This window comes from Xyrauchen texanus, chromosome 22, assembly GCF_025860055.1.
Source record: "Xyrauchen texanus isolate HMW12.3.18 chromosome 22, RBS_HiC_50CHRs, whole genome shotgun sequence".
NCBI lineage: Eukaryota > Metazoa > Chordata > Actinopteri > Cypriniformes > Catostomidae > Xyrauchen > Xyrauchen texanus.
Window position 1 is genome coordinate 21,823,193 of NC_068297.1, and position 22,197 is coordinate 21,845,389.

The following is a 22,197-nucleotide window of genomic DNA, read 5'->3' on the forward strand; positions in this document are numbered from 1 at the left end:
AACCTAAACCTAAAATTGCAAGCAACTTGCAGAGGAACATTTTAAGTGAGTTGTACTGCTCTTCTACATGGATGAGTCTCATGTTTCTTTTTCTCCCCAATTCCTAATGCCCAATCCTAAATCCTCGTAGTGACTCGCCTCAATACGGGTGGCAAAGGACTAATCTCAGTTGCCTCCACGTCTGAGACCATTGGTCCGTTTATCTTATCACATGGCTTGTTGAGCATTTTTACCGCGGAGACGTAGCGCATGTGGAAGCTTCACACTATTCTCTGTGTCATCCGCGCACAACTTGCCACGTGCCCCAAAGAGAGTGAGAACCGCACATTATAGTGACCACTAGGTTACCCCATGTGACTATACCCTCCCTAGCCAATTTGGTTGCTTAGGAGACCTGACTGGAGTCACTCAGCATGTCCTGGTCACGATCTCACGACTCCAGGTGTGGTAGTCAGCGTCTTTACTCTACCCAAGCCCCTGAATCTCATGGTTTGAGGTTAACTGGGCATTGCATGTGATCAATCAAAGACCACCTATAGTAGCTTTTAGATGCAATTTTAAATTGTCTACTATCTTCTAAAAAGGGAGAAAATCACATTCTGTAAACACATGAGTAATGTTCGATTCACTAAAGCTGAAGTATGTAATTTCAGAGCCACTCGCGCAACCAAACAGAACTGCAAAATCAAATTTGTTTTCTGAATACAACCCCCCAGATCAAATAAATAGATAGTCCCGCCCCCACATCACACCATTGGTCGAGTAATGTTGCTGTTTTAATTGTGAAACAAAAAAGGTAGGGGGCGGGGTCCGGCGCCCAGGAATGAGGTTCCAGGTAGGGCGTGGGATCCGGTTGGCCAGGAAGGAAGCTTGAAGAATGGTGTGGGATCTGGCGGCCTTAGAGGATGCTCCAGGCAGTGAGAAGTACTTCACCCTTCAGAAATACTTAATAGAATGTACACACACCAGGTCTGCTTTTACCTGAGTGGTCTTTTGCTCTGTCCGCTCAGTGCACGGAGAACCCCACTGGTTTGAAGGCTGAGTCCAGAATCTCCGCAGACATCCAAATTTCTGTTGGATGTCTGTGGAGCAGCAGTCCCAATGCAGCAGTCCCTCGTCTCTCATTTGAAAGAGATCGGCGCACTCAGCTCGCAGAGCTTGTTGTCCAGAGACTGAACATTTGCCAGTAGAATACTAGGTAGCAGGAGTCGATTTGTGCAACGTCTTAGTCTGATTAGAATGCCGGCTCTCCTTCCCTTTTTCTGGCTGCGTTTCCGAGGCCGGGCTGCCCAGACAAAAGGCTCCACTGTCGTGTTTATAAACAGCGAGTCGGCATTGAGGTGTTTAAAGTCAGGTTTTCTGTGTGCTATTGCAGAACCAATGTCCAAAAATGTGTCTATCGTAGACAATAAAGCAGACAACATCCATTTGTAGGCAAAACAAACAAAAAACTGCAACATTGGGTCGGAGCTCGCAACGCAGCAAAAATACTCTGCGTCATCTTGTGCAATGGTGAACACATTTACATTGGTGGACTTGGCACTGGACAAACCACACATCAGCCTTTCAGTATAACAAGTTTACTTGGCTGTCGATCAGTTGTTTGTTTTCCCTCATTTTCTCTTCATAATGCATGTTTAAAACACAATGGGAACATCTAATGGAATATATATATAAATGTGGCTTCCTTGTATTTTCCAGTGTAGAGACTTGTCAGTTTCAAAATTAAACTTCAATTTAACGATCTTGGCAATGGAAAAATTATATTTATAAGATCTGGCATGATAGACTTGGTCTATTACCAAGCAGATGTTCTTTTCTGTCAAGACCTCAAGAATCACATTACACAGTGTACTTTTGGAGGTACGTTTCCCAAAAAGACAAACAAAAGTAGTACAATCATCCATCAGCTTTGACAAATTTTTACATGGCTGATGCACTCACACCAAGAAGACAGAAGAAGAACCCATCAGGAAGTCTTGCAAACATTTAGTCACCAATCACCAAAGAGGCTGTGTTAGTGTTTGCCTGCACATCACCATTAGATGGAGCAGGACACTATGGAAAGATGCACTACCCAATGGGGTCGTCTGCATTGCATCTAAAGAGGGATGTCCAAGAGGTGTTGGAGATACTCACTGTTGCTGTAATGCAAAAGGAAACTAGATCTGCTTTGAAAGCTTCAAGTAAGACCTTTTGGAATGAATTCAGAACAAAATATTCAGATGATGAGGAGAGACTGCAAAGTTTCTGGTCAGCTATGAAGTTCCTACAAAGCTTGTAGATTCATAAATGCCTTAAAAGCATTTATAGTCTGATATGATCATAGAAATAATGATAATGTGTTGTGTGTATGTGGTTTCCTTCACTCATTATCTCCTGTGTTTTGAAGAATGAGAATTTTCACAACCATAATTTACTTGAAATCCTTTAAAATACACTATATAATAAATAAAAAGTTCTTGGGACTAAAATAAAGAAAGATTTTGAGGATATTCTTGATCATTTCAAAGCTGACAACTCAGATTCCAGAATTTTTACACATTTCATAGAGAGGTTTGCTGCCTGGTATTGAGGGGCTGTAATTTTGTGGCATTGTAACCAAGGGCAATTATTTTATTTTATTATTAATTAAATTCCCCCAATAATATAGCTTTTTAAATGGTAAAATGATAAGGAAGCAGGTAAGAGAAAGGAAATAAGGAAAGGTGAGAGAGGGTAGTGCCCCATTATACACTGCAACAAAATATGTTTTTGATTTTGTTTTGGCTTGTTTTTCAATATAAATATCTAAAACTCCTTTAAAACAATGTACATTTACTTTAGCAGCTATACTGCAGAAGAAGAATTGTTATATGAGAATGTTGAATATAATATAAAAAATACCAGTATTTGAAAATATCCAAAAATCCTTTAAAAAAAAAAAAAAAGAGGCATTCACCTGAGAAGAAGCATATAAGATATTTAGACTTGCTTTTACAGAATAGATTTTGAATATAAGAATATTTTGTCTTCTGCAATCAAGAAGTATAATCAAGTGAAAAAATATCCGGTCAGGCTTCCTAAGCAACCAATTGGCCCAGTTAGAGTCACATGAGGTAACCTCCTCGTGGTCGCTATAATGTGGTTCTCGCTCTTAGTGGGGCTTGTGGTGAGTTGTGCGTGGATGCCACAGAGAATAGCGCGAAGCTTCCGCGCGCTGTCTCCGTGTCAATGCGCTCAACCAGCCACGTGATAAGATGCACGGATTGACGGTCTTGGACGTGTAGGCGACTGAGATTCGTCCTCATCCACCCGGATTGAGGCATATATTTAAAAGTTGATTTTGTCCTCTTTATTGTTAGCAAGCACATTTAATACAATCTTTTAAGTTGGGGCACAAGCTGAATAGTCTGTTAAGAGCTAATGATTAATCGTTGCAAAAATTGCCTGAATAGTCTAATAATCGTTCTAATAATCGCTAGATTAGTCGATTATCAAAATAATAATTAGTTGCAGCACTAATCTGCAGCAATGCATATTTTATTAACCATACCCCCTAAACCTAAACCCAACCTTAAACCGTACCATTAGTAAAGGAAAATGTTTATTTTAGATCGAAAATGTGAACTCTGAATCACATTCACCATTATTTCTGTTTCCCATGGACCAAAACCTGTATCGTGGAGGTTGCTTGAACAACACACAATCAGTAGAGCTAGAGGAAAATGTGCTCATGCTTGAATTGATGCGAAAATGTCTGATGGGGAATAGCGCTTGTCAGTAATTCATCTGAATGGGGTTGATTTAGGGTACATTAACTTTTGGAAGCAACATGTCGATTTTTTGTGTGATCTTGTTGGATAAAATGCTGCATGTGTAAAATTCTCCTGCTATCACTTGACATGATTAATCCATTAATTTTATAACCTGGGCATAGGGACGCAGGTGTCATATGTCACAAAACAAAAAAAATCACAAGCCACCCAAAAGGGTCAAATAGGAATATCCTTTTCATTTGGGGTATTTTTTCACATATGAAAATTTGATTGCAGGTGTTAATGCAAGGGGATTTCTTCGTGTAGCTCCCCAAGATTTCTGCTCTGCAAATTGGCAAGTGACTTTAAACAAGGCGCAACAGAACACGGCCACCCACCATGTGCTCTATTTAATGGAATGAGATAAAAAAAAAAAACTGTATTGTATTTCAGTTGATGTGGCTTACTATTACGACATGTGTTATTGAATTGTAAAAGGGAATATAACTGTCACTTTCGTTTAGCTCTTTTTAAGGGAAGTAGAATAAAGAGAAGCACATTGAGACTCTGTGGTCCGTAAAAACAGCAGAGAAACTGGATGATACTTTGTACGTTCTGCATCCATGGACTTCAGATGGTTACCGTCATGAACTTGAAGCTCTCCTGTTTGTGTTACTAATGCAAAGGTACTAGAGAGAAGAAGTAAATAGATTGTTTTCGGTCTGGTTTAGAACCAGCAGAGGAGCGTGTGGTGGTATAATAAATTTCAACATGACTATTGGGCAAAAATTGTAAGCAAATGTGAAGAATAAAGAGGCATATTAGGCACACTGGAAGACATTAAAAAAATCTGTTTGTTCCCCATCTGCATCTTGAACTAAACAGGATGAAACATTTAAAAACTTTTGTTTACGAGGGCTTCTTCTGCTTTTTAAATCACTACTGTCTTTAACAACAGAGCTCAACATTAAGGATGGCCAGTGTGTGAGAGATACAGAGCCAGTTAAAGAAACTTTCACTTACTCCATGGGGCAAGTGATGCGTTGTTACATCTTACATAAATCAATCATATACAAAGGGTTTTTTATGCCGTGAAAACTTAGCATTTGGTTTTCTGTGATTTTTGAGCATGGCTGTTTGTTTAGTAAATATGTCACCATGGTGGTAATATTATCTTTGCTGGCTGACACATATGAGGTTTTGTCAAAGTAGCAAGAATGACAAATTGCTATATTTTTAACATCAGAATGAATAACAAAATCATTAACAAATCACTGTTTGCCATCATTTTCAAAGAAAAATGTGTGTTAATTAATTTATAACTGTCATGGAATTCCAGCTGTATGAATTCCAGCTATGCATTATTGCAATTTTTACAAATTAAAAACTAAAATATTCATATATTTTTCTGTAACATAAAAATGTTTTTTTATATATATTGTATTATTTATTTTATTTATTTTGGTGAGACAAGTGAAATTTTTGCCAGTGCAAGTATGAAAGAAATTAACATTTACATGTATTAATTTAGCAGACGTTTTTGTCCAAAGCGACTTACAAATGAGGAAAATGTGAGAAGTGATTCATCCTAAAAAGGCAGTTATAAGAAGTGCTGTAATACATGATTGTAAAATGCTCAATGAAGCACAAGTAGAGAGGAAAGCGAGAGAACGTGATAGAAAAAAATATTTAATTTTATTGTAATAAGAAAGTCAGTTATTGCATTAGTAGGACTGAGTGAAGTGCTGGTGAAAGAAGAGGTGTGTCTTCAAATGTTACTTGAAGGTGGCAAGACAATCAGATACTCTGCTGGGGTTTGGCACGTCGTTCTAGCAGCGAGGAACTGTTGAAGTGAAGGTCTGGGAAATTGATTTTGTGCCTCTGTGAGATGGCACTACGAGCAACAATACATTGAACTTGATGCGAGCAATCATTCACAACATGTGTAGATTGATAAAGAGCACGTGACATGCACTCTCTTTGGCTTGCGGAAGACCAATCGTGCCACCGCGTTCTGGAACAATTGCAGAGGTTTGACATGCAGGAAGTCCTGCCAGAAGAGCATTGCAGTAATCCAGTCACTCCAGACACTCACTTGAGACATTGAAATACTGCCGTGTGTTTGTCTGTTTGTGTCTTTGTGCGTCTGCATCTGTACATTTGCACATGGATCCCTCTTTCCTACCTCACTAGTCAGTTCTTAACTAGGTGCATGTGTGAGGATGTGTAAAATTGACTGGAATGTTGTGCCCTGCCAAACACCCCAGTCCGACGCCCCCTGGAGATAAGTGATATAGAACAAGGGATGTCTCGCAGATCGCTGCCCCAAGACTGGCACACACTCTCCCTCTGCAAAACCTGCTCTTCTCCCCTTCCTTCTTCTCACAGTGCTTTCCTCCTATCTTCTGGTACATTCATTTGTCTGTTCTATGTTTCAACTGCAAGATTAGAATTTGTGAATGTATTTAGAATAAAATGTTTACAATATTGTAATTTGCATAATCAGTTCCCATTGCTATGCATTGGACAAATGCACAAATAGCACACACATTTTCTTCTGGGAGAATATAATTTTTCCTGTTTGTGGCAGGGCGGAGGGCGGGGCCGGGTCGTGATTATACACACCCGGTCACTTATCAGGCTAATCAAGCCTCCGAGAGGGATAAAGGCCTACTGAGGAGGATGGTGCGATGAGAGAGAGATTGTTTACGGACATGTCCGTCATGTGTGTGTTTGTGTCTTTTGTTTAAGTTTATCATTAAAATATTATTTTTATTGCCAAGCCAGTTCTCGCCTCCTCCTTTCCATTGAACTGTGTTACACTGTTCATTTATTTGCAGACAAAAAATACTTGTATTTTTTATTCCTGCCCAAAACTGCGAGAGAACTATTTGTTGGCTGATTTCTCCGAAAATGTGAATACTGGCTCTGTGGTGCTATAAAAACATTGTTCTGTTTGTTGGAGCATCCTGACCGGCCAGACACAGCAATGTTGGCTCAACCATTTCTGTTTGTACAACCATTGGCAGATGGGGGAGTGTTTGAAAAAATTTTTTTCTTTTTCTCCTTTTTTTTTTTTGTGTGCAATTGATAGAAATTACGCACTCCAGCTTTATGGGGAAATGGAAGTATTAAAGCTTGGCTCAGTGAAAATGAGAGTGACCCCATATTGAAATTTACTCTTCTGATAAACCCTCTGGTTTTAACATCCTCTGATCCAGTTTAACTCAGTGGGTGGAGATTGTTTAGTGTAGTAAAATTAAATGACTTGGTGAGCCTTCTATGTATTCATAGTATTCTATGGTAAATATTTTTTTCCGAGTCATCTTGTGACATATGCAACGGAAGAAGAATTTGCTTTTGCTCAAAGCATACATATAACTTTCCGTTTATTTTAGAAGCAAACAGCAGCCAACTTAAATATTTAACTTTTTAAGCTCTTCTGATGTTGGGTATGAAGGGGAAATTTTGCCACATCTTGCTTATTTCAAAACAGTTCTTTGAAATATGACATGCACAACTTCTTGTCCTTTTTTATAATTTCAACAGTGAATATTTGCAAAGGCTTGCATTTAAGTAAGAAAGAGATAAAAAAGAAAACATATTTTTTTCAGTTTCTAAAGAAAATGTAATTGATTCTTGCCTATTCAAACTTTGCCAGTACAAAGGGTGTTGTTGGCAGGCAGTTGCTATACAACTTCCTGAAGTTTCGGAGTAGATTTTAGCGTGTTGCTTTATGGTTGCTAGGATGTTCTGGGTGGTTACAGGTGGTTACTGGCTGCCCTAAGTCAAAAGAGCCCATCCCAATTTTCTACTATATCATGGTCCATAGATATGGCTCAGGTCTATTGAATTTATTTCACTTGTTTTATATTCTGCCAGGTGACAATTGTTAGTATGATGACTTTGAAAAATAATAGCACACCTCTTCTCAACAAGGTTTTGTTCATGTTGTAGAACAATAGTGCTGGATAAGTTAAGCACTGAAAGGTTACAATTCGGGGTATAGGTTTGTTCTAATGTCTTAGTTTGAGAAATCGTAATAGTGATGCATTGTGTCCCTTAGAAAGCACCACAAATTAGATGGGGAATCCCCTTAGTTTTTTGTATAGAGGGCTTGCAGTCAGTTTTCCTCCATTCCAAAAAGTAATTTCCTCTGAGCTGTAAAATATAGCACTGAATTAAACTCTCCAGTGTAAGGGAACAAACTTTAAGAATGAACTTACTAATGAAACATGGCATAACTTTACTCACTTAACCTTAACTTTTTTTCCATGCCTTTCTTCTTTAGGAAAGGGATGAAATAGATTACTTACCTTTTTTCCCTTTTTAGTTTCAGGCTCTCAGTCTTGTGAAATGTGTTAACAGTGCTGGGTGATATAGGAGGCAGAGCAAGATTAATATGATAGCGTTAGAGCTGTGCGGATGTGTGATCAGACCCTCACTTCCTTTTCACTCAGTGGAAGCAAGTCATTAGAGTTTTCCCTAACCGACACATACTCACATGTGTGTACACAGACTCACACATGTAGGGGAGACTGGGGAGTGTTGTAACATGGAGTGAGCTGTAACACCATCAGTTTAACCAATTAGAAATTAGCTACAGGGGTGAAATCACTATTGTACATGAGCACCACCCACTTGAGATGATCAGTGTGTAGAAATATAAAGGATTTACAGGACAAAAACTATTACTATTTGAGGTGAGTTTATAACTTTACGTCTGGTTTAGAATTTGCGAGCATGTTAATGAATTTTAAATGAGAGAACTGGCTTCTCTATATAATTTGATATGTAATACCAATAGGCTTTTTGCTTAAGTGTTAAAAAAAATGGAAATAATGGTTGACCAGACGGTGAGGGTTGTAATACTACTTTTCCCTGGCCCTAATGGACTAACAAAGATTGCACAAAATAAGCAAGTGTACAGAATGTTTCCTATGTGGTAACTATTAAAAATAAAACATTTTAAATTAAATAAATGGTGGGGTGGAGGTGGAATGGCATAGCAATTATTTATATGTAAATTTGATTACCACAATGAATTAATGCACAACATTTAAAACGTCATTGTTTTCTTTTACTGTAGTGTAGTTTTGTGGTAATTGCCTTTAAGGTATATATTAGATAGAAACGGGATACAAGTACAGCTCCTATCTACTTGAATGGGGAAGACCAAAATCTCCAAAGTGGTTGGTCAAGATCAGCAGTAAAACCTTTCTTTAAAAAAGCAAAAATCTGGGTTACAGTGAGGCACTTACAATGAAAGTGAATTGGGCCAATCCATAAATGTTAAAAATACTGTTTCAAAAGTATAGCCACAAGACAGAAATGAAAGCCATGTAAATATGATTTTATTTAGTTAATTACTAGCCTTTCCTGTGTAAAGTTGCATTTGTGTAACAGATTCTGTCGATTGAGCTTAACTTGAATTGAACCTGGAACATTTCTTGAACCGTAAATTCCATTCATAGGGATGCCATATTTAGCTATGCGATTTTTTTTTTCCCATTCATAAGTATACCAGTGACCTGTCTCATTCCATACTGTCTCTGATTACAACACACTCCAGTAGTTAAGTACACTATAACAACACCACTTTTGTCCAATCAAATACTTTCTAGTGTGACAATGTCCCTCCCCAAATACCACCTGTAACCAACTAGCAAGTAGGTATATAGCTGTAATTTTACTAAAGCCTATCGGCTATAAAAGAAAAATACAAAACTTTTTAAATGTACTGCCAAAACTTCCCAGAAAATTAAGAAATATATCCTTTTGAAATTATATTGTAGTTTCAATAGGAAATATGTTAACAGGTCAAAAAACTGAAAATCAAGAGTAATGTGATTTCATGGGGATTTTAATAGTCATCTACACCAGCTGTAAGGAATGTCCAGATACGAAAGGATATTAACACATCTCTTGGCCCGGGTGAGACATGATCAGGATCAGTTCCTTTGAATAGTTTCCAAGGTCATAATGTCAAGTGGCTTGTATTAGCTCATGAAGTGTGTGTGTGTGTGTGTGTGTGTGTGTGTGTGTGTGTGTGTGTGTGTGTGTGTGTGTGTGTGTGTGTGTGTGTGTGTGTGTGTGTGTGTGTGTACATGTTCAAACTGCTGAGGTAAAAAAAAAAAAAAAAGAGGACAAAATGGCAAATAAAAAAAAATCCCAATATGTTTTTTTAACTAATGGTTTTCATAAAGCATGCACATTCCCAACAAAGAAAAACTTTAATGGAATGTAAGATCAAAGGGATTCTAGTTTCCTCTTTCCTGTCTATGTTTCCCTCCTTTTATTTATATATATATATATATATATATATATATATATATATATATATATATATATATATATTTATTTATTTATTTATTTTTATATATTTTTTGGCCCCTTAAAAATATTTGGGCACTTTTGGACAGTTAAAGGAATATAGTCTGTCACCATTCACTTTCATTGCATCTTTTTCCATACAATGAAAGTGAATAGTGACTGAGGCTGTAATTCTGTCTAACATCTAATTTTGTGTTCATTGAAAAACTTAGTGGAGCATGTCGATGACCAGTTGGTTGAAAAAACAATGGCAAATTTGCTAAAATGACTAAGAAAAGTGATGTTTGATATATTTTTAACTAATGAAATGATATTAGTGTCCAAATACATTTTGGGGCCTCTGTATATTTGGTTTGGTATTTTTATAGATCTTCCGCTCTGCAAGGGCTGCACTGAGAGAAACAGTGAGAGACCAAAATGAAATACTTACAAATGACACACCTGATTTCAATGCACAGTCTGAGCCTCAAAACAATGACATCATTGTGCATCATTAAACTGTTAGTCAGAGTCTACATCCACAGTAAATGTGAACAGGAACAGATGTAATCCTCATGATCTGGTTGCTGTTTCAATGTTTGTACGAACGATGGCCTTTGAGGTTGCGGCACTGTTTGGATGTGTATTTTAGTTTGATACTTTCATGTTTAGTCAACCCGCCGTGGCTGCTGTGTTTAGCATGATATGTAAATGTTTATGAGTTCTGTTTGCACGACATCATTTATTGCAGTTTTGTAACATACCACTCAGTGTGTCTCTCTTTTTTTTTCTCTTTTTTTGTCTCTGTCTCTTTACAGCAAATGGGATGTACATGGGGAGCCAAGAAATGCAACTGGTTGTAGAAAGAGACAACTTAACAATACGTCAACACCTCAGCAAGGTAATGATCACACAACCATATCAGACATTAGTTTTTTATCACTGCAAAGATTAACCACACTTTTTTTTTTGGCAAGAAACATGTGGAACATTCCACACTTTTAATGAAGTATATTCATTAAAAACGTTTTCAAATTGACCGAAACGTCATCTCATAAAGAGCACTTTTTCCATAATAAAAATAATACAAAATAGTTTTGTGGCTAAATATTTTAACTGCCAGTAAATTTTCTGAAATCACATGCCATTAGCAGATGTGGTGAAAGGCGCATTTTGGACCCTTCCAGTAAATATAGTGGCAGCAGATAAAATCTACACTCATTTTCAATAATTAAAAAATACATGGCTAGAAATTAGATCATGTAGATCAAATCCTCTATAGATGCACTCCATATCACCCTGACTTTTTCTCAATGGAAGCATGGGTGGAAGAACCCCGCCGAAGTGCATATACCTTCCAATGCCTTGGTTTGATGCAAACCAGAGACCACATACACATTCAGAGAGGGTGGAGGACCAGGCTGCTGATGGCTGATGGACTATATCTGTCGTCAGTTAAAAAGGTGATGTCTTCACTGCTTTCACCCTGTTACTATTAAAAATAACACACTTAATACCTTTGTCTCAAATTACACCTAGCACCTCTGCACTCTACTCACTTAGACTACTGCTTGCAGAAGTCGTGCAAATACCTTGTGAAAATCCCTCGAGCCTGGATCCCGATCAAATGTTTCCAGCGTGGTCTGATCATTGCATCCCACCCAAATTCCATCGAGGAATTCAATCCATGTCTCTGACATTGTCTGTTTGTCTGCATGGGTGTCAGGGTATGTGCCGGTGTTTCGTATCGGCTTCATGGGAAATACAGGACGTATTGCTTGCCAATAGCGATGCTAGAATAATTTTCTTCCGAAAAAGCTGAAGGTGAAGACAGGAGGTCATATGTTTAAACCCCTCGCAGCCCTAAACCACATGCATCTGACTCTTCTATTAGACTTATGGGCTGTGGTGAAATCGATCAGGCTGACAGATGTAGAACCCATCATGATTAACTGGTAGAGTCGGCAAAGGCCAAACAATATGCAGTTTGTCAGAGAAATCATGCAAAGCAGTTGACAAAGAGAATTTGATCTTTCTATTATGTACAGCTCTAGAGGTCTTACCAATAAATAGCCCTCAGAAATCTGTACGGGTGGTTTTTCCTTTCGCATTGATGTTATTGGCACCGTTCAGCAGAGGTTATGGCGGCCTAACTAAAGGAAAAACCCTTGAAGTGTCCACAATGGTGTTCGATGGGAGATGGAAGACATAGAGGTTTTAATGTCAATCTTGCTTACATTTTGCTTCATTGAAAAATTATGGTTTTCCTATTTGGACCTTCTGTGAAGTTCTCCGTGTGATATGCCTTTGTTAAAGCCTCACTCCATGGCCACGTACATACTCCAGATTAAAACGGTTGTCACTCCTCTTTGTAGTGCTTAACCCTGTTCTGTTCACAAATTTTGGCTATTTATGGGAGTGACAACAACATTCAATCAGTATTTTTGCCTTGCTTTCCGGTAAAGATCTAAAAATCCTTAAATCCAGAGAAGCAAAATTATGTGAGATGTTAAGATTAAGAATATGGGCTCATTGGGGGCCTGGGTAGCTCAGTGAGTATTGACGCTGACTACCAGCCCTGGAGTCACCAGTTAGAATCCAGGGCGTGCTGAGTGACTATAGCCATGTTTCCTAAGCAACCAAATTGGGCAGGTTGCTAAGGAGGGTAAAGTCACACGGGTAACCTCCTTGTGATCGGGATTAGGGGTTCTCCCTCTCAATGGGGTGCATGGTAAATTTTGCGCAGATTGCAGAGAGTAGCATGAGCCTCCACATGCTTTGAGGTGTCATGCACAGTGAGCCACATGATAAGAAGGCAACTGAGACTTGTCCTCTGCAACCCGGATTGAGGTGAGTAACTGCACCACCACGAGGATCTACTAAGTAGTGGGAATTCCAAATTAGGAGAAAAGGGGATAAAAAAGAAAATGGGCTCTATTTTCATGGCCGCGTCATGCGCAGCGCTATACACAATTAGCATGCGCTATGTCTTATCCAATTTTTGTGAGAGCACATGACATAGTGGATTTCATCTACTACATCCTGGACATCCATTACGTAGTGGATTAAATCCATGTTTTTAATGCAAACTTTTTATTCAGTGTGTACAGTATGTAGCGTTATATGTAAATAAAATGTGAGAGAGTGCAATAATGACTGTATGATTTGGGATTTAAATATTATTTTAGGATAACATGTGTTATATACTTAATATGACAAGAATAAAAATAAGAAAATGTTTATTTATGCATCCTGCAATGGTCGATTACAATACGGCAAGTAGTTTTGTGGTGTTAAAATACAAAACAATGCATATATCCAGTATTTCAAATAAATACCAAATTTTGAAGCTGCCACAGAGAAAATAAAATTTCTTATATTAATTAATTTAAACATTAAACTTATACAGACACACATGTCTACTGGCAGTAGTTAAATGACTCACTTTTAGTAGCCTCTAGACTAATTTAACCTTTCAAACAAAATTGCATATAGACTGTATGCCACACTGACATCACTAAATAATATAAAATTGTAAAGAGAATATAATCTATGAGAATATAATGTGCACATGCACATTAAAAACTTCCAGTACGTCCTTGAAGTCGACCACGTAGTGGATTAAATCCACTGGAGTCATAGGGATTATTTTGTGCTCCCTTTATGTGGATTTTGCAGTGTCAAAATGTTGGCACCCATTCACTTGTTTTGCAAGGACCTACAAAGCTTAACCTTAGCTTGACCCCCCGGTCCACAACTTTGGGGGCGTTCTCATTTAGAATCACATAACCAATTTGACCAACAAAACCAGTTGATGTGATTAAAAGAACAAAGTAAATCACAGGCAAACTACAACTCCTCTCTCTCTCTCTCTCTCTGTCTCTCTCTCTCAAAAAACAAAACAAAACTAACTCCAAATATTATTCACAGCCAAAGCATTGCTATGATATTACTTTGTCAACCATTGATATTTTAGGAGTGACATATTTATAGATTCACTCCTGCATTTAAATGCAGTTGTCACTCCCAAATCTTTGCATTGTGTATGTGGCCTATGATTTCATTAGTTATTTTTCTTTATAGATTTGTGCAAGACTGTATTTAGAATTGGGGAACAATAGTTATTGTTTAAGGATCTGCCATTGAAAAACCCACATTGGTTCATTTTTAACCTGAATATGAAGGGGGGGTGGGGTGAGGGGGATGTCCGCCTATGGTGGTTACAGCCCTTGATTTATGCCGCATGCCCACGTCTACTTTGATTTGTGTTTTATCAGCTTTGTACATCTAACATATCTTATCTTGAGTCAACAGAAAAGGTTTTAACTTGAGGTTCTCTCAAAGAAAACAAGATTTTAAGAGCGTCAGATCATGACAATCATTCACCGATTGTTGCTTCTTATATCTTGAGGTATATGAAGCAGCAACATACTAAAATAATTTGGTGGTGGTACAAGTTGCTATATAAATCAAATGGGAGGGCTGCCACTTTTGTTATTGCACAATAATAGAGTGTGCCTTTAAAATGAATGATGGGGTCTTATCAAGCAATTACACACATGCACTTGCTCTTGCTCTCTAATGGCTGTCAGAAAAATAGAAAAGCTTTGTGATGTATTTATAGTTTGAGTTGTGCTCTCAGAATTATTACGTGTAGTGGTGCACCCCACATTTGAGGAAAAAAAACCTTAATCATGTTTATGAGATCAAACATCTCTTCGGCTCAGGGTGGTCTGCTTACTTTGTTTTCCTCTGTCAGCTCATTTTTTACTACGGCGCGACGGACCACTGGTGTCCTGTGCAGTACTACCATGATATCAGAAAGGACTTCCCTGAAGGCGACATTCATCTGTGTGAAAGGGGCATCCGGCATGCATTTGTCCTGGATGCAGGGGAGGAAGTGGCCAACATGACCGCAAAATGGATCTATGATGACCTGAGGATTCTGTGACATTGCTAGCCTTCATTCAGATTAACATTTCATTCCAATGCATTTGAATGGTCATCCGCAAATCATACAAAGGCTGTTATTTGGGTGCTCCTTACATCTTCGATTAACTGTAGCATATATTGTAATAAATTAGACTAATTTTAGAGTTTATTGCTTTAGTTAAAGGTGCAGGCAGTAATATCTTTTGGTTTTTATTTTTTTATGTTGCACTAGTAGTGTAGTATTTGGCTCAGCTGGTCATGTGATCTCAACATGGTGGCCCCTCATGAGACATCCCGCTCCATGTAGAATAAAAAGCTTTTATTAGGGCACTGATGAATGGAGTCTTGATTTCATGTGAGTGCATCATTTTGAACACATTCATTTACTTATGTCTGACATCTTTAATCTTCTATTGCACCTTGTTTCCTCTGGGTAAAAAAAAATATTTTACCCATTTTCTTCACTTTGCAAGCACATAACACATATAAGATTTTGTGTGTGTGTGTGTGTGTAAATTATATATATATATAAACATGCACACTACTGGTCAAAAGTTTTGAAACACACTTCTTCAATACCAAAATAAATCAAAATTGTGTTATATTTTGGCATCTTCAAAGTCGTCACCCTTTGCCTAGAATTTACAGGCATGTGCTCTTGACACTTTCTCAACCAACTTCTTGAGGTATCACCCTGGGATGCTTTTTAAACAGTATTGAAGGAGTTCCCATCTATGTTGGCACTTATTGGCTGCTTTTCTTTATTATTTGGTCCAAGTCATCAATTTCAAAAACTTTGTTTTTTAATTAAATTGTAGTTTTATAATGAAATAAATGAATATGGTGGCACGATTATATTTTTGTCTACAAAACTCATTTCAAACATTTAAGCAAACTCCTTCAGATCAAAAGATTTTTAAGATCATGATAAACATTTCTGTCAAGTGTTTCAAAAATTTGACCGGTAGTGTGTGTGTTTATGTGTATATATACACACACACACTAGCAGTGTGTGTGTGTGTGTGAAAATGCTGATTTTCACTTCCAATGTTTAAATAAATAAAATGCAGTCATTGATTTATTGATTTCCTTTGTCAACACAGAGTTGCCTCCTAGCAACTATGTTCAATTATTTTTTATTTTTCTAGTTTTTGATTTTAATAATGAGGTATATTTATATGCTATATTTTTTTTTTAAACAATAATTTAATTTGTGCAATTGAGGGGGAAAAGTGCGGCTTTAATTTATTTATTTTTATTAATTTTTTGGTAATGTAATTATGACTTCTCAAGCCCAAAAAGTTTTAAAACTATGTCTAAATAGACATAAAACAAATAAATGCATAATATGCAAGGAAATGTGGAACAGTGCACTGGTCAATTAATTGTTGATTATAGTGAAATACTTATAATTATATGTATTCATTCATTTATATTGAAATCAGTATTATAGATTGCCATACATATAAGATATTTTGAATATTCAGTTGTGGAGGAAAGCTTTTGTTGAGTAATTTTTCAGCATTGTGTATCAGTGATGTATGATCCCTTGAAAATGGTCTCTTGTAATATGTTGTTGAGTTTTCAATTAAATTACTCCCAGAACATTTTATATGTGATTTGATTTCTGTCTGAAAATAAATGAAAGTAAAGCCTGTACTTGCAAGTGTCCAAAATGTTAGCAACAACCTGGAACCTTACAGAATCACAGGATCTTGAGCTGCACCCTGGTTTAAGCACAGAAATCATGTATATTTGCAGCTGTCTCCATATAAATGAACGTCAACATTAGCCCTGTCATTCGTGAATGGATTGATTCTGTTTTCCAGACAGCATTAGAGGGACTCTGGAATAGCATTTTACCTGTAAAGCAGCTGTTCTCTTAGACTGAGATCTATTTGGATTGTGTAGACCCCAACTTGGCTCATGACACATCCCAGGAGTTTGTTTTATGGTGAATGGAGGAGCTAAAATGGGACCCCTTATAAAAAATAAAAAAAAAGCCCCAGCTGTAGGTTTGTTCACTGCTTGCATGATATCCTGGGGGTTACCAAGTGAAATATATTAACAATTTACCTCAACATCCCAGAGGAGCGTAATATTATTCAGTCCTCAAACCACCTCAGTCAATGTAATTAAACATAAAAACTCTTATATTCTGTGCCATGATTTAATATTTAACCTTAAAGTAATAGTTCACCCAGAAATGAAAATTCTCTCATCATTTACTCTCATACCATGCCAGATGTGTATGACTTTCTTTGTTCTGTTGAACACTAAAATATTTTCCTGCCAAATATCATCTCCATGTTCTCAGAGGCGGCATAGCTTTTTTACTATAAATGTCCACTCTCAATATATTCTTCTTTTCTTTTTGTACAACAAATACATTCTGATTTGCTTTCCTCGAGCATATCGACACCTACTGGGCAGGGAGCAGAATTTAAAGTAAAAAAGGACATAAATATTGATCTGTTTCTCACCCATACTGGAGTCGTATGGATTACTTTTATGCTGATTTTTGATTTTCAAAGATCTGGCAACCATTCACTTGCATTGAATGGGCCAAAAGAGCTGAGATATTCTTCTAAAAATCATTTGTTTTCTGAATCAGAATGAGTTTTATTGCCAAGTATGATTACACATTCAAGGAATTTGTCTCGTGACAGGAGCTTCCAGTGCACAGCAATGCAAAAACAATACAAAAACAGCAGCTAGACATAGATATAATAAAACATAATTATACACATACGTACATAAACACACAGACACACACATACATAGATACACACATACATAGTGCAATTCTAATACAAATCTGTTATCTGTTATGTACAGTGCAAAATACAAATCTGTTATCTACAGTGCAATTTTTTCATCAATACAAAGAGAGTCATACACATCTGGGATGGCATGAGGGTGAGTAATTGATGAGAGAATTTTAACATTTGGGTGAACTATTCCTTTAATTGTTGCAAGATATATTCAGGATTTTCGCAAAATACTCCAGTATATGCAGGTTTAACTCAGCTAAAGCTGTGGTACTCATGTGACTCATCCACATCAACTTTGGTTCCATTAATTAAAACCCATCTTCAATACCAGGATGTCCTGTAGTGGACCACTCCGGCAGTGATTGACGCATCTTGCTGCTGCAGCGGCTCAGCAAACGAAGAGTAAATATTTCCAGCTGATCTGGATCCCCCTTCTCTTTGGATTGGGACTCTTCATGTAAGCCCAGGTTTCTTTAATCTTCCTTTCCAGGCTTCTCAAAAAGAATGACAAAGCCCCTTAATTTGCTTATCCTTGATTTAAACCAGGAGGCAGGGCTAGTTCATAGAAGGAAATGGAGTAATCCTGCCCGGGTGGATTGAATTGTGGCAAAGCAAACAAGCTTTACTGTTTTACGTCTCCAGAGTGGTTTGGGTTCTCTTGTGGTGAAGAATCGTTCCAGAGATATTCTGCTATTTTCCTGCCAAATATCATCTGCAATAGATCATATTCTTTTCCCCTGGACTTTGTTTTGTTTTGTTTTGACATCGCAATAGTTGCTCTTTGTTCCCCCTTGCTCTCAAATTTTGTACCAACCTAACAACATCTGATGCCCTGTGATCTGGAGTTAAATATTAAATAAAATAGACTTTTCTACCATCTGTTTTGGTGCTGTTGTGATATTTGTCTTCCAGAAAAGTAGCTTTTTCTTCGTTTTACACTGTGTAGTATTTTCTTATTATAGTGGCTCCTATAGCTTTTTCCCATCCATACAATGACTTCAAAATGTACACTTCAAAACGTTTCAGTGCCATTGCATTAAATAACAAAATATTAAACCAAGTGTCATTTATTTTAAAGAAATACAGCACAAATACCCTTTTTAAGCAAAACATTTTACAAATTAAGTTTAAGTTTCAAATCATAAAACAATAATTTTAGTATTTGGTAGAGTTGGGGTACTCTAGTTCGGACTTGAGTCCGAGTCACAAGTCCAAATTTAATGGACTTGGACTTGTCACAGACGATTTTTACTTGGACTTGACTCGGACTCGAGCCTTTGGGACTCGATTAAATTTTTTTCAAAGTCCAGCCGAGTCCATAAAGATAAAAAATAAATAAATAACGAAACAGAAATAAATGATAACATCACTGTCTGCAAGCAGCTGTAGCACTCCCTGATGTTGTAGATATAGACAGAGTACATGAATGCTGTGTCATAGCTGACACTGGGTTATCCATGCAGGCTTTGCCAATCTCTGAAACTCTTTAAAATCTCACCAGTTTTATTGGGCAGATAGTGCTTTGTGCTCCGCTTCCCTCGAATGTGTCAGCGCATATATAACAGTGGTGCACAGCACTATCTCTTTAAATGTTCTCCTTCAGGGTGTTGATAATCTCTCGTACTCTGCCGTCAAGATCTGCACCTCCCACAGCGGGTGGATCAGAGTTTTCTTCTACCCCATGTGGTGCTCCAGCAATCGCGGATTACTACTTTCACCGTTAAATGGCAGTGTGTGGAATTTCCCTCCTGTTGGACATTGGGCAGGCGAGACATCTTGGAAAGCCTCAATGGAATGTATCTTTTGAATTATTGGATTGTATTGGAATTTCTGTAAGTGTGTAACATAAGCGCTACAGCCTGATTGTGTTTGAATGTGTATTTGAATACTGTGCACAATCGTAAAAGAGCTTGTTTAACGGCGTCTTTATAAAGATGGCATTTTACAAATGTTTCCACAAGCACATGAAAACCTTCTGTCTGGTGGCACAAGCTCCGTTTTACGTACAGTGGCGCTCGTTAAGGCTTTTTGTGTTCACTGTGAATGCATAAATCTCAAAAGACACTTGCTCTCGGCTCGTTTTTCATTCTTAAAACGCGAAGACATCCCCCTCTCCTCCCACTATACTCCTTCTGCGGCCGCAGGAGCCACACAAGGGAGGTGCGTGAGGACGGGGAATAGAGCATGGAGATATGAGGAGGATTTATCGCCAGCTCGTGACATGCATTTCTCCTCTATATCAGATATCTTGCCCAGTACGACCGTGATGCACAGCGTGCATGATGCATGCACTCGTTGAGATTGATTGCATTATTGCGAGCGCGCAATACTCAAATGCTTTGCTCTTGACCTGCTTCTGAGGAAGCTGATGCCATCCCCCTCGCCTCTCTATATCTAGTGAGGATGGGACACAGAGCGCTGAGAATTTGAGGGTGATTTTTGCCTGCTTGAGTCTGCGTCCCTCCTCTTCTCCATATCCAGCGGCCTCAACTGTTCTGTGGCGATAGACCGCTCGCACCAGGACACTGCAATCATTCACGGTGGATTATGTCAGGGATACTCTGTCACCGGGCTATATTAGTAGGGCATGTATTTTGCTCAGGTGAGACGTTTATCTTAATTTACCCCCGTGGGTGGGAAAATGGTATGAGGCGGTGATGCCTGAAGATTTTTTTTTTAAGTCTTCTCGCATCTCTTAGTTTCGCCGCTGGTGCTGTATGAATAGCTTATTATGACTTGATGTTCTCCTAATAAAGTGAGAGTTCAAGTCTCTGGCACTCTTGCCTTGCTGTGCTAATTAAACATGCTTCTCATTTATTGTTGCAAGCCGGGAACAGAGTGAAAAATGGTTCACCCTGTTTTCAATATGATTGGTTACATGCTAGGAGATATGCAACAGAGTTTTTAGGAGCCTCCACGTCACCTAATAGCCATCTCGCTTTCCCCGCCGCTGTGAGCTGGGAACAAGTTAATGCCTTGACACAGGTCATTTCAATACCTGTTTGTAGTGTTGTTGATGCTGTGCTGCAATGCAGATGTTATGTGCCTCAATATCACCTAATAGCCTTCTCTCTTTCCCCGCTATTGTGAGCCGGAAATTACGTTCTGCTATGTGGTCGAGTATGACTACGTGCTACGATTCACTAGGCTGCCACCTTGTTTCAATGTCGTTATGTCCTCCACCATAATGGTGAGGTATGCGCCGATTCTCCGCAGAGAGATATAAAATCTCCTCGCAAATGACACGATAGAGTTAGTATCAATGGATGATGCCCACAGCGGATTCCACAGCTGCTATTTTCTAGTTACCAAAAAGGACAGAGAATTACGTCCCATTTTGGATCTGAGACACTTGAACCGAGCACTCACAAGGTTTCCATTCAAAAATAATTACTCTGGAAAAAACAATTCTGTCTCACATTCATCCTATGTACACTAACCCCCACATCACAAGCAGATGAGACCACTTCAGTGCTGGCTCAGATTGAAGGTACTGTACCCCATCATTTATGGTGACAAACTGCTGTCTAGCTGCGTTGACCATTTGGAAAGCTCCCACATTCAATCAAATTGATGTTGCACTTGATGAAGTGTCCAGTTGCAAAGTGGTCGCGACGGATATATCGAACATCGCCTGGGGAGCCCTGTGCGATGGGCGCCCAGCCTTTGGCACCTGGACAGGTGCTCAAGTGACCTGGCATAAAAACAAAATTACCTGGAACTGCTCTATGTATTACTAGCATTAATGACTTTCCAACCAGCCGTCCAGTGGATTCATGTTCTGATCAGAACTGACAACACGTCTTGGCCTATATAAATCACCAAGTGGTAATTCGGCTATGTCCCATCTGGGGCGCCAGCTTCCCCTCTGATGCGAGAAACATCTATCGATATGTGCAACACGCATTCCAGGTCACCTGAACAGTGGTGCAGATTTGCTCTCGCAACAGGGCGTTTTAAAATGAGAATGGAGTATTCGTCCTCAGACAGTTCTGATGAAATGGGATCGATTCGAGGAAGCCAAAATAAATCTATTTGCATCACCGGAGACAACACACTGTTGCCTGTAGTATTGTGGCCAGTGGGATGCAAGTATACATTCCCTCCTGTCCACTTCACCAAGTATTGTACCTCACCAACTGGTGCGCACAAGCTCTCACAACCATTGCTTGACACCATATTACAAGCTAGAGCCCCTTCAACAAGACGTTTGTACACGTTGAAATGGCGAGTGTTCACTAATTGGTGTTCCTCTCTAGACGAGGACCCTGTACAACCTATACTTCACTTTCTACAAGAAAGTGTCTCACCCCGTCTATGCTCATAGCTTTGCTCTATGCCATAGCAACTGGACAAATCCCACTGGGCAGTCTATCAATAAGCAGACACCCATTGATTGTGAAATCCTTATGTGGCACGAGGCAGTTGAGACCATCTCGCCC

General features: G+C 38.5%; 1 protein-coding gene across 3 annotated transcripts in view; it reads left to right on the forward strand.

The window, feature by feature from the left end:
- LOC127662769 (lipid droplet-associated hydrolase-like) overlaps positions 1-16,622 on the forward strand; it is a 61,509-nt gene extending 44,887 nt beyond the window's left edge. The window contains exons 6-7 of one of the 3 annotated variants that reach the window (XM_052154073.1): positions 10,868-10,950; positions 14,809-16,622. In XM_052154073.1, coding sequence (XP_052010033.1) covers positions 10,868-10,950; positions 14,809-15,000 — 275 coding nt within the window. In that variant the 3' untranslated portion in view covers positions 15,001-16,622. Of the gene's footprint in view, positions 1-10,867; positions 10,951-11,331; positions 14,222-14,808 lie in introns of those variants that run through there. The other 2 variants (XM_052154074.1, XM_052154076.1) reach the window with 2 other exon arrangements.
- Positions 16,623-22,197: the final 5,575 nt, after the last annotated feature.